We start from the raw sequence: 12,397 nt of genomic DNA, 5'->3' as shown, positions 1-12,397 counted from the left end.
CATGTTACACTAAAAACTGGAGTAAAACTGGAAACAGCTTGACATCACAGTAATATATTATACTGAAATATTGAATTATGATTGAGATAATGTTTATCATAATTTTGAAGATCTAAAACTGAAGAAAGTTTTCTGAGAAGAGGAGGTTTAGCAGTAGGGTGGGGTAGGGTAAGAGTATAGGAAATACAGTTTGTACAATATAAAAATTACACCATAAAACAGGAAAGCAGTTATCTGCTTACCTTACGTGTTATGTGCACAAGTATGAAAAAAGGTGTTTTGATATATTTTTTATTATTTATTTGTTATTATTATTATTTATTAATATTTTAATTTATGTTATTCATTATTTATTATTATTAATAATAATAAAAATACTCTTTTTATTTGTTTATTAATTTTTATTAAATTTTTTGGTTAAAGTCCACAGAGCTGTAGTTGAAGAAACTCATGTTTTTCACTGTAATAATGGCTTTAGTTTCTCTGGTCTGGCTTCAGTACTGACTCTAGGTGGCACTAGAGACGTTTGTGAAGCTCCATAAAAGCAAAGAAAGAAAGAAGATATTACACGCAGATCCCGCCCGATTGACAGATGACTTCCACCAATCAGGGTAAAGCTGTCTCTTTCCCCTTCCGTGTGTTTGTGTCCTGATAGGTCAGCTGCGAGTGCGCTGTTTAGTGAAGCTGACCGGAAATACGTCTATTTGTTCACATTAAACTGAGCTTTGTTTTTCTGAAAATTATTACTATTGCAAACTCTCAAACGTGGCTGAACTTCGAGAAACATGGAACAAGTCGGGAACAAGTATTTGTGCCAGGATTATTTCAGGTTTTTGACTGTAGTTTAATATTCAGGACTGTAACGTTAAAGCATGGTAGAAGCTTGTACACAACCGTACAGAAATCAGTTTTGTGTCCAGATTACCATACTTACTACAGTTATATTAAACACAGTAAACGCATAATAAATTATTATATAATGGGATGCCATCTTATTATCTAAAATAATATTGCATCCAAAAAGCTTTCAAAATTTGATGTTTTTTTTTTTGTTTTTTTTTGGATGATAGTGTAGATAAGTTATACAAATTAGTTAATTTAATTTACTACACTTATTATTTTACAGAATCTATCATTTAATATATCTAGGGAGCTGTACAGAAAATTACCATCATAGATTTTTGTAATGGGGAGGTAACAGTGGGATTAACAATCCTTTGTAACACAATTATATGTATATAAAAAAAAAGGAAACTATCATCAATATTTAGTTGACATTTCCCTCTGTTCTGTCTGATTTTCTCAATAGCCTTGCATTCCTCACTAAACATGCAATTTGAGGATGGTATATTCATCAAAGATTACATCAGGATGATGGCGTATATGATCGTGTTGTGTTTCACACTGGCCATTTCATTATCATTTTGGGTCCTTTCCATAACTGCCAGCACCTACTATGGTGAGAATTCACTTTCTAATTTCTGTTTGAATACATAAGCGCTGTGTATGTAACCCACCTTATTGCCCAGTTACTCATTGTATGTGTATGAAAGGGCTTCTATGGAAACCTTAAACCCATGTCTAAATATCTAAATGTAAATTTAAATGAACTTTAGAAATAACCAAATAAATATTTTCAGTTTACAGTACTTATTTCTAATATATATATGTATGTGTATATATATATATATATATATATATATATATATATATATATATATATATAATATATGTGTGTGTATATGTGTTTATATATATATATATATATATATATACACACATACATATACAAATAAACACATATACATATATATATATATACACACAAATATACACATGTGTATATGTGTTTATATATATGTGTATATGTATATATGTGTTTATGTATATGTGTATATATGTGTGTGTGTATATGTATATATATATAAACATGTATATATATGTCTGTGTATATATATATATATATATATATATATATATATATATATATATATATATGCATGGTTCACATATGCTCTGGAAAGTCATTTTAATTAACAAAATTGTATTGTAATGTAAAATGTAGAGGATTCTGACTTCACGTCCAGTTCATAGCATATAAAATACTGTTTTGCAGGTACTCTGCAGCCTGTATCCCCATGGCGGTGGCTGTTCTCTGTGCTTGTCCCTCTTTTCATCACATTTCGAGCCTTTAAACGCAAGAATCTTGATCATGGTGGTGCCATAGGAGGTGAGGAATATATTTTAAAGTTCAGATGGTCCTTTATGGGGGCATTTTACAGGGCGTAAAGGGTCATAACCCAAAATAGACGTATCAAGCAGTATGAAAAAAAAAAACACCAAACACAAACCCCTCAACAATTTAAATCCCAAGCCTTTTCCTGGAGGCACAGATACAGTTTCCTTAACAAAACTGCCCAAGATTCTAGGCACTAAAACCTTACGAATAGTACATAGAAAATGAGGTAAATATCAGACAAACTAAAATTATCATATAAATGTCAGCCAAAAAAGGATAAAATGTCAACAATGTCATATTTCAGTTATTTGAAAAATTCCAAACTGAAGTTTCAACTGTGACATGATAAACATCATGACTGGGTCAACTCTCAAAACATTGATTCATTCATAATCTGGACTTGAGCTGCTTCTCTCATGAGTGTGCCAGCAAGAGGGAGTGTAATATACTAGGATCATATTTTGAAGTGATAAAAAAAGCTTGAAAATATTCAAATACAGAACCGGAACGTTAAGCATAATACTTTGTAAGAGAACCACACTGTGGAAATATAGGCTCTGAGATTGCTTTATAATGATACATTTTAACACTCTCCTTTCTCCTCAGTCAAATGCAGCAGAAATGATGAGGTCTATTGTATAGTTGTTCTTCTATTACGTAATATATTGTATAATAAAAAAGAGCGTCTTGTTGTTTCTGGATTACTGATCATGATGTGTGTATATTAATAAATAGCAAATTAACAGATCTTTATCTCTTTGCAGCAATGCTGGTTGGATTTGTTCTCACTATGGCCAACATGAGCTTTTTTGGAGCTTTGTTGACCTTTTTTGTCACGTCCAGCAAATTAACCAAATGGAAGGGAGACATAAAAAAACAAATTGACTCCGATTATAAAGAAGGTATGTGTGGTTCTTTACTGAACAATTCTAATATTTAAAAATATTAGTTTTTTTTTCTCATTGTTATGGGCTGGGTTTGAGTAGACAAAAGAAATCTCTATTTTTGTTGCTTGTCTTTGTATATTGCAAATAGCTGGATTTACTGTTTTTGGTATTCTTCCAGGTTATTTACTTGTATGGGGAAATTAATCAGAAGTATCGGTGTGACGCTGTGGGTAGACAGACAACAGATTTTATCTATTTTTTTATAGCTTTTCAGTTCAATTCAGGATTTTTTTCTTTTGTGTATTCAGAACAGTTTACAATAAGATTCAATCCAATTTTGATTGATTGTATTCTGAATTTAAAGAATTCATTTATTCATAAGAGTATGTACTTCCTACCTTTAAAATTAAAAATGTATATGCAGGGCTTGACATTAACGTTTTTGCTCACTTGCCAATGTGGTGTCATACAGCTGCAAAATGCATGCCATGGTTCGTACAAAGTTGCTATTATCTTCATCACAATTTGTGGGGAACATTCCTCTTATCATGAAGAACAAATTTCAGTTTATGTTATTTTTGTGCTCAGGCCCTAATAATGACTACTGGTTAGGTTGCAACCCTCTACTGACATCTTGACAATTGAATCGCCATTGGCTAGTAAATATTTTAGTTTACTCGCCAGACTGATCGATATATGTAATATTTTTAAAATGGCACAGTTTTTTTAAATACTTAAATATTTACTATAACTTAAGTAATTAGAAGTCAATTTGATAACCATGTTTGAATGCGTATTAATCATTTTGACTTAACATTTTTTAATTTTAACTTGGTTGTTTTTTCTGTCATTCAGTGTTTCTGACAAAAAATAGCTAAGGGTTCAATGCCTTGCTCAAGGGCACCTAAGTCGTGGTATTGCCGGCCCGAGATTCGAACCCACAAGCCTAGGGTTAGGAGTCAAACTCTCTTACCACTAGGCCACGTCTTCCCCACAAACTCTATGAGAACTATAAAACACACTAAGCATTACTAAGGATTAATGAGCTGCTGGATTCATGAATATTAATGAGGTTTTGTGCATTTGCCTAAATCAAAACAGGGATCACAATAGGTGAGCACAACCCAATGAGATTGCCGTTTGCGCATTAACACCACCCACTTCCGGAAAATCTGGCTGTACTTAAAAGCTGAAGACTTTCATAGGTACGCTGTTATTTTGACAGGAAAATACAAAAAAGAATATTGTTTAAATGTAGCACCTCAATTCACTCCCTCTCTCTCTCTCTCTCGGTCTCTGTATTTGTGTGAGAGAAAGCGATGGCGATTTGTGCACCTTCACACTAGAGTTTACAGTACCGTATTTTTCGGACTATAAGTCGCACCTAAGTATAAGTCGCATCAATCCAAAAATACGTCATGATGAGGAAAAAAACATATATAAGTCGCACTGGACTATAAGTCATATTTATTTAGAACCAAGAACCAAGAGAAAACATTACCGTCTACAGCCGCGAGAGGGCGCTCTATGTTTTCAGAGTAGACTACAGGAGCAGTGAGAAGCATAGAGCGCCCTCTCGCCGCTGGAGACGGTAATGTTTTCTCTTGGTTTGTGTCTCTTAGTTCATTTCTCTTGGTTCATATAAAATTCATTTTGATAAATAAGTCACACCTGACTATAAGGTGCAGGACCAGCCAAACTATGAAAAAAAGTGCGACTTATAGTCCGGAAAATACAGTACATGAAATACAGGTGTGGTGTGCATCCATTGAGATGAACTGAGAAATATCACATACCGCTTGACGGAGAGTGAAACTCTACAGCGCTCAGTGTTTGCTAGTGAAAATATATCTGTGCTAAACTTATACTTAGCTTCCAAGAAATGGATAGCTGTCTCTTCGTTTCTGTCACTAGCGCGCAAGGCAACACTGTGTGCATGTAATACTCATGGGAGTTGTAGTTATTTCAGATACCTTTTAAAAACACTACAATTATTTAACCCGCCAAAGTGGCTAGTTGGAGTCTCTGTGTTACCCACCACGAGCAAAATCCACCCGCAGCTGGTGGGTGTTAATGTCAAGCCCTGTGTATATGCAGAAATTGACTTAATCCAAGGTTTTAAATTTTTTGAATGTATGTGTTGGTTCTGTTCTGCAGGCAGATCTTAATGTATACTCTACACAACCTAACTGCAGTGTTCCAGATACATTAAACCTCAATCATACAACATTTCTGTGGATAGTCTACCCTACAATAGCATGCGCTTTTCCAACTAATCCTAAACTTTTATTCACAGAATACTATTCAATACTATACAATTCACTGGATAGTTTGCCAATTAGCTTATACCGGTAAAAATCTACGCATTTCAGAAAGGTGGGGCATAGAGGAGCAACAATAATGTACATTATATGGAAAATAATGTATTTGTTTTACCTTAAACTGCATAAACACATTGCATTACACTAAATACACTTAATTTTCTTTTTAGCATGTCATATGACCCCTTTAAACTGCCTGCTGTTCTTCAGAAAAATCCTTCAGGTCCCACAAATTCTTTGGTTTTCCAGCACTTTTGTGTATTTGAACCCTTTCCAACAATGACTGTATGATTTTAAGATGCTTCTTTTCACACTGAGTACAACTGAGGGACTTATGCAACTATCACAGAAGGTTCAAACGCTCACTGATGCTCCAGAAGGATGCATTAAGAGGCAGGGGTGATAACGTTTTGAGTCTGAAGATCAGGGTAAATTCTAGGGCTGCCCCGTAATAGTCGATTAACCGTTAGTCAACCAGATGAGGCTTATTGACCAAAATGTGTCACGTAGTCATATAAAAATAAAAATCAACAATTGTTAACGGCTGGTCTTTGGTAATACAGTACATCAGACAGGACATCCAAATGCTCACCTATCATTCATCAACCTCATATTGGGCTTATCATCTGAAATATGTAAGCATTATCAAATTTACTTGGCCGCTCAATCTAATGAAACAGTGTATATCTTTGCCTTACAGACTTAAAAAAATATATATCTATAGAGAGTGAAATGTGGCAAATGAACCAATTGAAATGGAAAACAAATTCTCCTATTATGTAATCCGTATGAAACATCACATACAGGCGCGTCCTCTATTGCAGAGATGATGAGTCAGTGTTGCTGACTTCATCTCTTAAACCAAAAACAAAGAAAGCACTAGTTTATCAAATTTTTTAAATGATAATGTCCTTACTGTTTTTCCCTAACACATTCATAATCATTATTTCTGACGGTTCACTGTGGCATGCTTTATGCCTGTGCTTGAGCACTTATTAGTCTATGTAGGCAATTAAAGGCTCATTGTTATGATTTAATTGTTTATTAATAAATGTGCGACTAGCCGACAAAAGTTTTCACCCCCCCGCTCTTAATGCGCATCACACAAGTCGAGTTGTAATTCAAATCTGAGGTGTACAGGGAAAACAAGACTGGGAGGAGCACTGTGCTAAAAAGCTTAGTTTGTCTTCGGAACACAACGTAAGATATTTTGGATGAAAACCGGGAGGCTTGTGACTGTCCCATAGACTGTCAAGTAAAATACACTGTCGAAAATGAGAAATTGAGGAGATGAGTTGTTGAATCAAGTCATTTAGTTTTCTTCACATACAAAAATTATTCTCGTCACTTCATAATGCTACGTTTGAACCACGCATGACAGATCGACTATTTTGATGATGCTTTTCATACTTTTCTGGACCATGACCGTGTACTTTCACAGTCACAAGCCTCCTGTTTTGCCATTATAATTCACCTCACCCTTTCTGAATTCTGCAGAGGGTTAGATGTTTGCCTGACTTGGATGTTTTCTTGTGTGGAAGTGGAAGAATGGCACTTTTTTTTATGTTGCTGTATAGAATGCTTGTCGATAACATTACTTGTGTGTCTTTAATGTCTGCAGGAGGCCAGAGGAATTGGTTGCAAGTTTTCTGTAATGGTGGAGTCCCTACTGAATTGGCCCTGCTCTATATGATTGAAGTCGGTCCTGGAGAAATACCTGTGGATTTTGGAAAGCAGTATTCCGCTTCATGGATGTGCTTATCACTCTTAGGAGCCTTGGCTTGCAGCACAGGGGACACCTGGGCTTCTGAAGTTGGTCCTGTGCTTAGTAAGAGAAAGCCCAGGCTCATCACCACCTGGAAATATGTCCCAACAGGTACAGAGTCCGAACTTTAAATGGCTGAAATTGGCAGAATAAAATAATAATAATTCCTTACATTTATATAGCGCTTTTCTTTTGTACTCAAAGCGATTTTACATAGAAAGGGGGAATCTCCTCAACTACCACCAGTAAGAATTTAAGTTAAATACATTATGGACTGATTCCACAGATGTTGTGAATTACCACGGACAATAATTATGGCCAGGATTTGTTCTGCTGTCTACTTATTTGTACTTTCCAAAACAAAAATATCAGCAATAATCCAGATTTTAAAAATGACAGTTTAAATATATTAACGATAAAATGTAATTTTGAATGAATTCACTTTTGACGGTTTTATGTCATGAAAGAGTATGAAATATGAAAGAGTAGTGCCACCACGGTCGCAAAATACTTTGAGACCGTGACTTTTCTTATAAAACAGCAATTATTTCCCCAAATATAGCTGACCCCAAATAATTGACATTATCGACATTATCGAATTTTTTTAATCCTATTGATTATGAAAATAAAAATAAAAAAATGTCCAAAAATGTGACTGAGCATGATCATAACCTCCATATTAGCAAATGAGTTCATAGTGTAACCGGTCTCTGTTAATTTTAATTCTCATTTGGAGGGTTGGTGAAGGATCATTTAAACACCTTGATTATGGTCAGTATGAAGTGATTTATTAAAGCCTTTGTCTTAACTGCTATATAATTGTTTATAGGGACCAATGGCGGAGTCACTGCTGTTGGGTTAGTGGCCAGTGTTTTGGGTGGAGGCACAGTGGGAATAGCCTACTACTTCATGCAGCTCCTGTTGGTAAAAGATCTGCATTTAGCAGTTCCTCAGTGGCCTATCATCGTGTATGGAGCAATAGCTGGGCTGTTTGGATCTCTGCTAGATTCATTCCTCGGTGCAACCATGCAGTATTCAGGTAATCTGGCTGATTAAAATTAGGTAAATAAAAAAGAATAGATTCATTTATATATTTTTCCCCCTGTGGTCCACCACAATATTATTGCAAGTTTCACATCTAGAGAAATGCTATCACCTCCTTCGTATTGTTATATGTTGTACGCTGTTATGAAGAAAAACATTTGATAATATGGCAGTGAAGCAGTTTGGTTTTATCTTATAACACATTTGTGCGAAAAGGTCAGTGTGCGTTAGCTAACATGCAAAACATGGTAATTTATCATATTGGTCTAATTTATTTCTCATTTGACCTGGGTTTTCTTTTAATATTTGTGTATTAGAATATTTCCTTATAATATTTGTATTTGTCTAGGTATTTGACACTTTTTATTTTCTTTCCATCAAGGATACGACGAATCCACTGGGAAGGTTGTGAGTTATGAGTCCCCGAGCATTAAAAGAATATGTGGGAAACCCATCCTGGACAATAACGGAGTGAATCTGTTCTCTTGTGTACTCATAGCACTGTTTCTGCCTGGGTTTGCTTGGATATTCTGGGCTAGGCACTGAATCATCTGATTTTAATTGTGTATCATGTCCCTTTTAGGGTAAAGAGCAGTTTATGATCAAAACAATGCCATAACCATAACACGTTTTTTTTTTTTTTTTTTTTTTTTATCAAGCACAACTCTTAATGTCTTTATTTCTACACATTGTGTCGAGGCTAGCAAAATTAGTTTAAATTTGAAATGTGTAATGTTAAAATACTTCACATGTGAGAACAGATCAATTATATTCAAGCAGTGACTCAAGTATTTCATCTTGTGTTCCTCTATGATTTTGGAAAGCCTTGTGATGGCAAACAGGCCAATATTAAAGCATTACAACATGGTACACAGAGCTCAAAATACTGTAAAAAAAACTGTACTACTAGAGTAAAGAATAGTTTCTAGGCCACATGTCTGATGTCTTCATTACATGCCCACTAGGCAATTTTTTGTTTCTTACATAAACATTTTGAGAATAGCGTTTTCTGATTCTAACTAAATGTCTCTGTGTAAGTGTCTGTGCCATTTATTACAGGTATAGGTGTGGGGTTTTTGTGTATGAACACATTCAAGTATTCCATTGGAACGTTTATGTACTCTGTGGAATAAAGTACCCTTACACACAAAGCATTCTATGTTCTTCAGCCATTCAGTCATCCATTTCTGTTTACTGTCTTGAATTTAAAACAAGAATTATGATAATGAGCCATTTGATGATTCATTCAAGTATTTCTATTTTGGTTCAGATTTGTCAAATAATAAGTGTTCAAAACTTACACTCGCCAAGCACCAAATGTGGGGTTGAAATGGCTTTGGCAAGTAGATAAAATGAGACGAAAGTAAAATTTCTAAGAAAATAACCTGCATTTACATTTACATTACATTACATTAATTCATTTAGCAGACGCTTTTATCCAAAGCGACTTACAGATGAAGACAGTGGAAGCAATCAAAAACAACAAAAAGAGCAATGAAATATAAGTGCTATAACAAGTCTCAGTTAGGTTAACACAGTACACGTAGCATGGGTTTTTAACTAATATAATAAATAAAAAGAAAACCGATAGAATAAAAAAAAAAAAAAGAATAGAGCAAGCTAGTTAGAGGTCTTTACACATACAAACACACATACATATACAATTGCATAATAAATGAAAAGAAAAAAGAATACCAAAAATTAGAAAGGTAGTTAGTTTTTTTAAAGAATATATTTAGAATAGTGAGTGTTAAAGTTCAAGGGTCAAATAAAGATGGAAGAGATGTGTTTTAAGCCGATTCTTGAAGATGGCTAAGGACTCAGCTGCTCGGATTGAGTTGGGGAGGTCATTCCACCAGGAGGGAACATTTAACTTAAAACACTGTAAAAGTGACTTTGTGCTTCTTTGGGATGGCACAATCAAGCGACGTTCACTTGCAGAACGCAAGCTTCTAGAGGGCACATAAGTCTGAAGTAACGAATTTAGGTAAATGGGTGCAGAGCCAGTGGTAGTTTTGTAGGCAAACATCAATGCCTTTAATTTTATGCAAGCAGCTATTGGAAGCCAGTGCAAATTGATAAACAGAGGTGTGACGTGTATTCTTTTTGGCTCATTAAAAATGAATCTTGCTGCCGCAAATTTGAATTAATTGTAAAGGTTTGATAGAATTGGCTGGAAGACCTGCCAAGAGAGCATTGCAATAGTCCAGCCTGGACAGAACAAGAGCTTGAACAAGGAGTTGTGCAGCATGTTCCGAAAGAAAGGGCTTGATCTTCTTGATGTTGAATAAAGCAAATCTGCAGGATCGGACAGTTTTAGCAATGTGGTCTGAGAAAGTCAGCTGATCATCAATCATAACTCCAAGGCTTCTAGCTGTTTTTGAAGGAGTTATGGTTGATGAAAAGATGGGTTTGCTGGAATCACAAGCAGTTCTGTCTTGGCAAGGTTGAGTTGAAGGTGATGGTCCATCATCCAGGAAGAAATGTCAGTTAGACAAGCTGAGATGTGAATAGCTACCGTCGGATCATCAGGATGGAATGAGAGGTAGAGTTGAGTGTCATCAGCATAGCAGTGGTATGAAAAGCCATGTTTCTGAATGACAGAACCTAATGATGCCATGTAGACAGAGAAGAGAAGTGGTCCAAGAACTGAGCCCTGAGGCACCCCAGTAGTTAGATGTTGAGACTTGGACACCTCACCTCTCCAAGATACTTTGAAGGACCTATCTGATAGGTAAGACTCAAACCATTGAAGTGTAGTTCCTGAGATGCCTTTTGCCAGTAGCGTTGATAGGAGGATCTGGTGGTTAACCATGTCAAAAGCAGCGGACAGATCAAGCAGGATAAGTAATGAAGATTTGGATTCTGCTCTTGCCAGTCTTAGAGCTTCAACAACTGAGAGCAAGGCCGTCTCAGTTGAATGTCCACTTCTGAAGCCAGATTGGTTGCTGTCAAGGAGATTGTTGTGTGTGAGAAATGTAGAGACTTGTTTAACACAGCTTGTTCAAGTGTTTTTGCAATAAAAGGAAGAAGGGAAACTGGTCTGTAGTTCTCTAAAAGAGATGGGTTGAGGTTTTTTTACAGGTAAAGATGGTAATACCTGCTCCTGCTCTACGTTACAGATGCAAAAATATTTTACTTGTAACCTAGATGATGTTTGGATACACACTGAGGACAATTGAGGGACTCGTTACAACAAAATGTTAAAACACTCACTGATGCTCCAGAAGGAAACGATACTTTTGAACAGAATGAAGATGTGTAGATTTTTCTTGTTTTGCCTAAATATATTTTATAATAATATTAATTATTCTAATTATTAGTTGTTGTACTGTGCTTCAGAGCTTGGAAGAAAGACCTACTTGTTTCCTAAAAGACAAAATAAGTTAAATTTACCCTGATCATTAAATTCAAAAGGTCTGTAAGCTCTCAATGCTTTGTGTTTTCTTCAGGAGCATCAGTGAGTGTTTGTTTGAGCTTTTTTTAATAATTGCATACGAGTCCCCCAGTTGTTCTCGGTGTGAAAAGATGGATCTCAAAATCAAGATGCTGGGAAACCAAAGAGTTTGTGGGACCTGAAGGAATTTTCTGAAGAACCGCAGGCAGTTTAACTGGTTTGGACAAACAAAGGGACTCGTGAACAACTATCACAAAAAAAAAGGATCATGGATCAACTATTTTCTCTTGTGCTATATATGTATGCCTAAACATATTTTTTGTTAAATATTTTTTTCAGGTCAGTACTAAATAAAATAAAAAATAACATCCATTTTGTATGATCCCCTCTCATTTTGGTAAAATATTTAACAGTTTGCAGTTATTGCAAAGTATATGGAAAAATATTGACCACAAGCTGTATACACAAATAGGCATATTGAACGAAAGATGGCAGTACATTCTCGTTGTGTGCAGTACACCACTGAAAGACATGAGGGAGGCTTAAAGATACACTCGTGATGTTCACAGCGAACATACATTATTTTTCCTCCAGAGGGAAGAGATGCCCAAACTGCCACCTGACACTCGCATGTGTACTTGCTCCATTTATCTTTATAAAATGTTTTTTTTTTTAAGAAATCCGAATCCAATAATCACAAATGACTGTGATTGGTCCACCTTGAGCTGCGCTGAGAAAAGTAAC

General features: G+C 35.4%; 1 protein-coding gene across 2 annotated transcripts; it reads left to right on the top strand.

Annotated features, from left to right (window-relative positions):
• Window positions 1-645: 645 nt before the first annotated feature.
• tmem19 (transmembrane protein 19) lies at window positions 646-9,407 on the top strand. Of its 2 annotated transcripts, none has more exons than XM_052554321.1 (7): window positions 646-805; window positions 1,310-1,459; window positions 2,117-2,230; window positions 3,004-3,141; window positions 7,069-7,323; window positions 8,042-8,251; window positions 8,639-9,407. In XM_052554321.1, exons 2-7 carry the CDS (start codon window positions 1,330-1,332, stop codon window positions 8,800-8,802), a joined length of 1,011 nt encoding a protein of 336 aa, XP_052410281.1. In that variant the 5' UTR covers window positions 646-805; window positions 1,310-1,329; the 3' UTR covers window positions 8,803-9,407. The 2 variants fall into 2 exon arrangements, with proteins under 2 accessions (XP_052410281.1, XP_052410282.1); XM_052554322.1 differs by having other exon boundaries at window positions 661-829.
• The last annotated feature ends 2,990 nt before the right edge of the window (window positions 9,408-12,397 follow it).

Source organism: Carassius gibelio, chromosome B4, assembly GCF_023724105.1.
Source record: "Carassius gibelio isolate Cgi1373 ecotype wild population from Czech Republic chromosome B4, carGib1.2-hapl.c, whole genome shotgun sequence".
Taxonomy (NCBI): domain Eukaryota; kingdom Metazoa; phylum Chordata; class Actinopteri; order Cypriniformes; family Cyprinidae; genus Carassius; species Carassius gibelio.
This window is presented reverse-complemented; position numbering and strand designations above follow the sequence as displayed.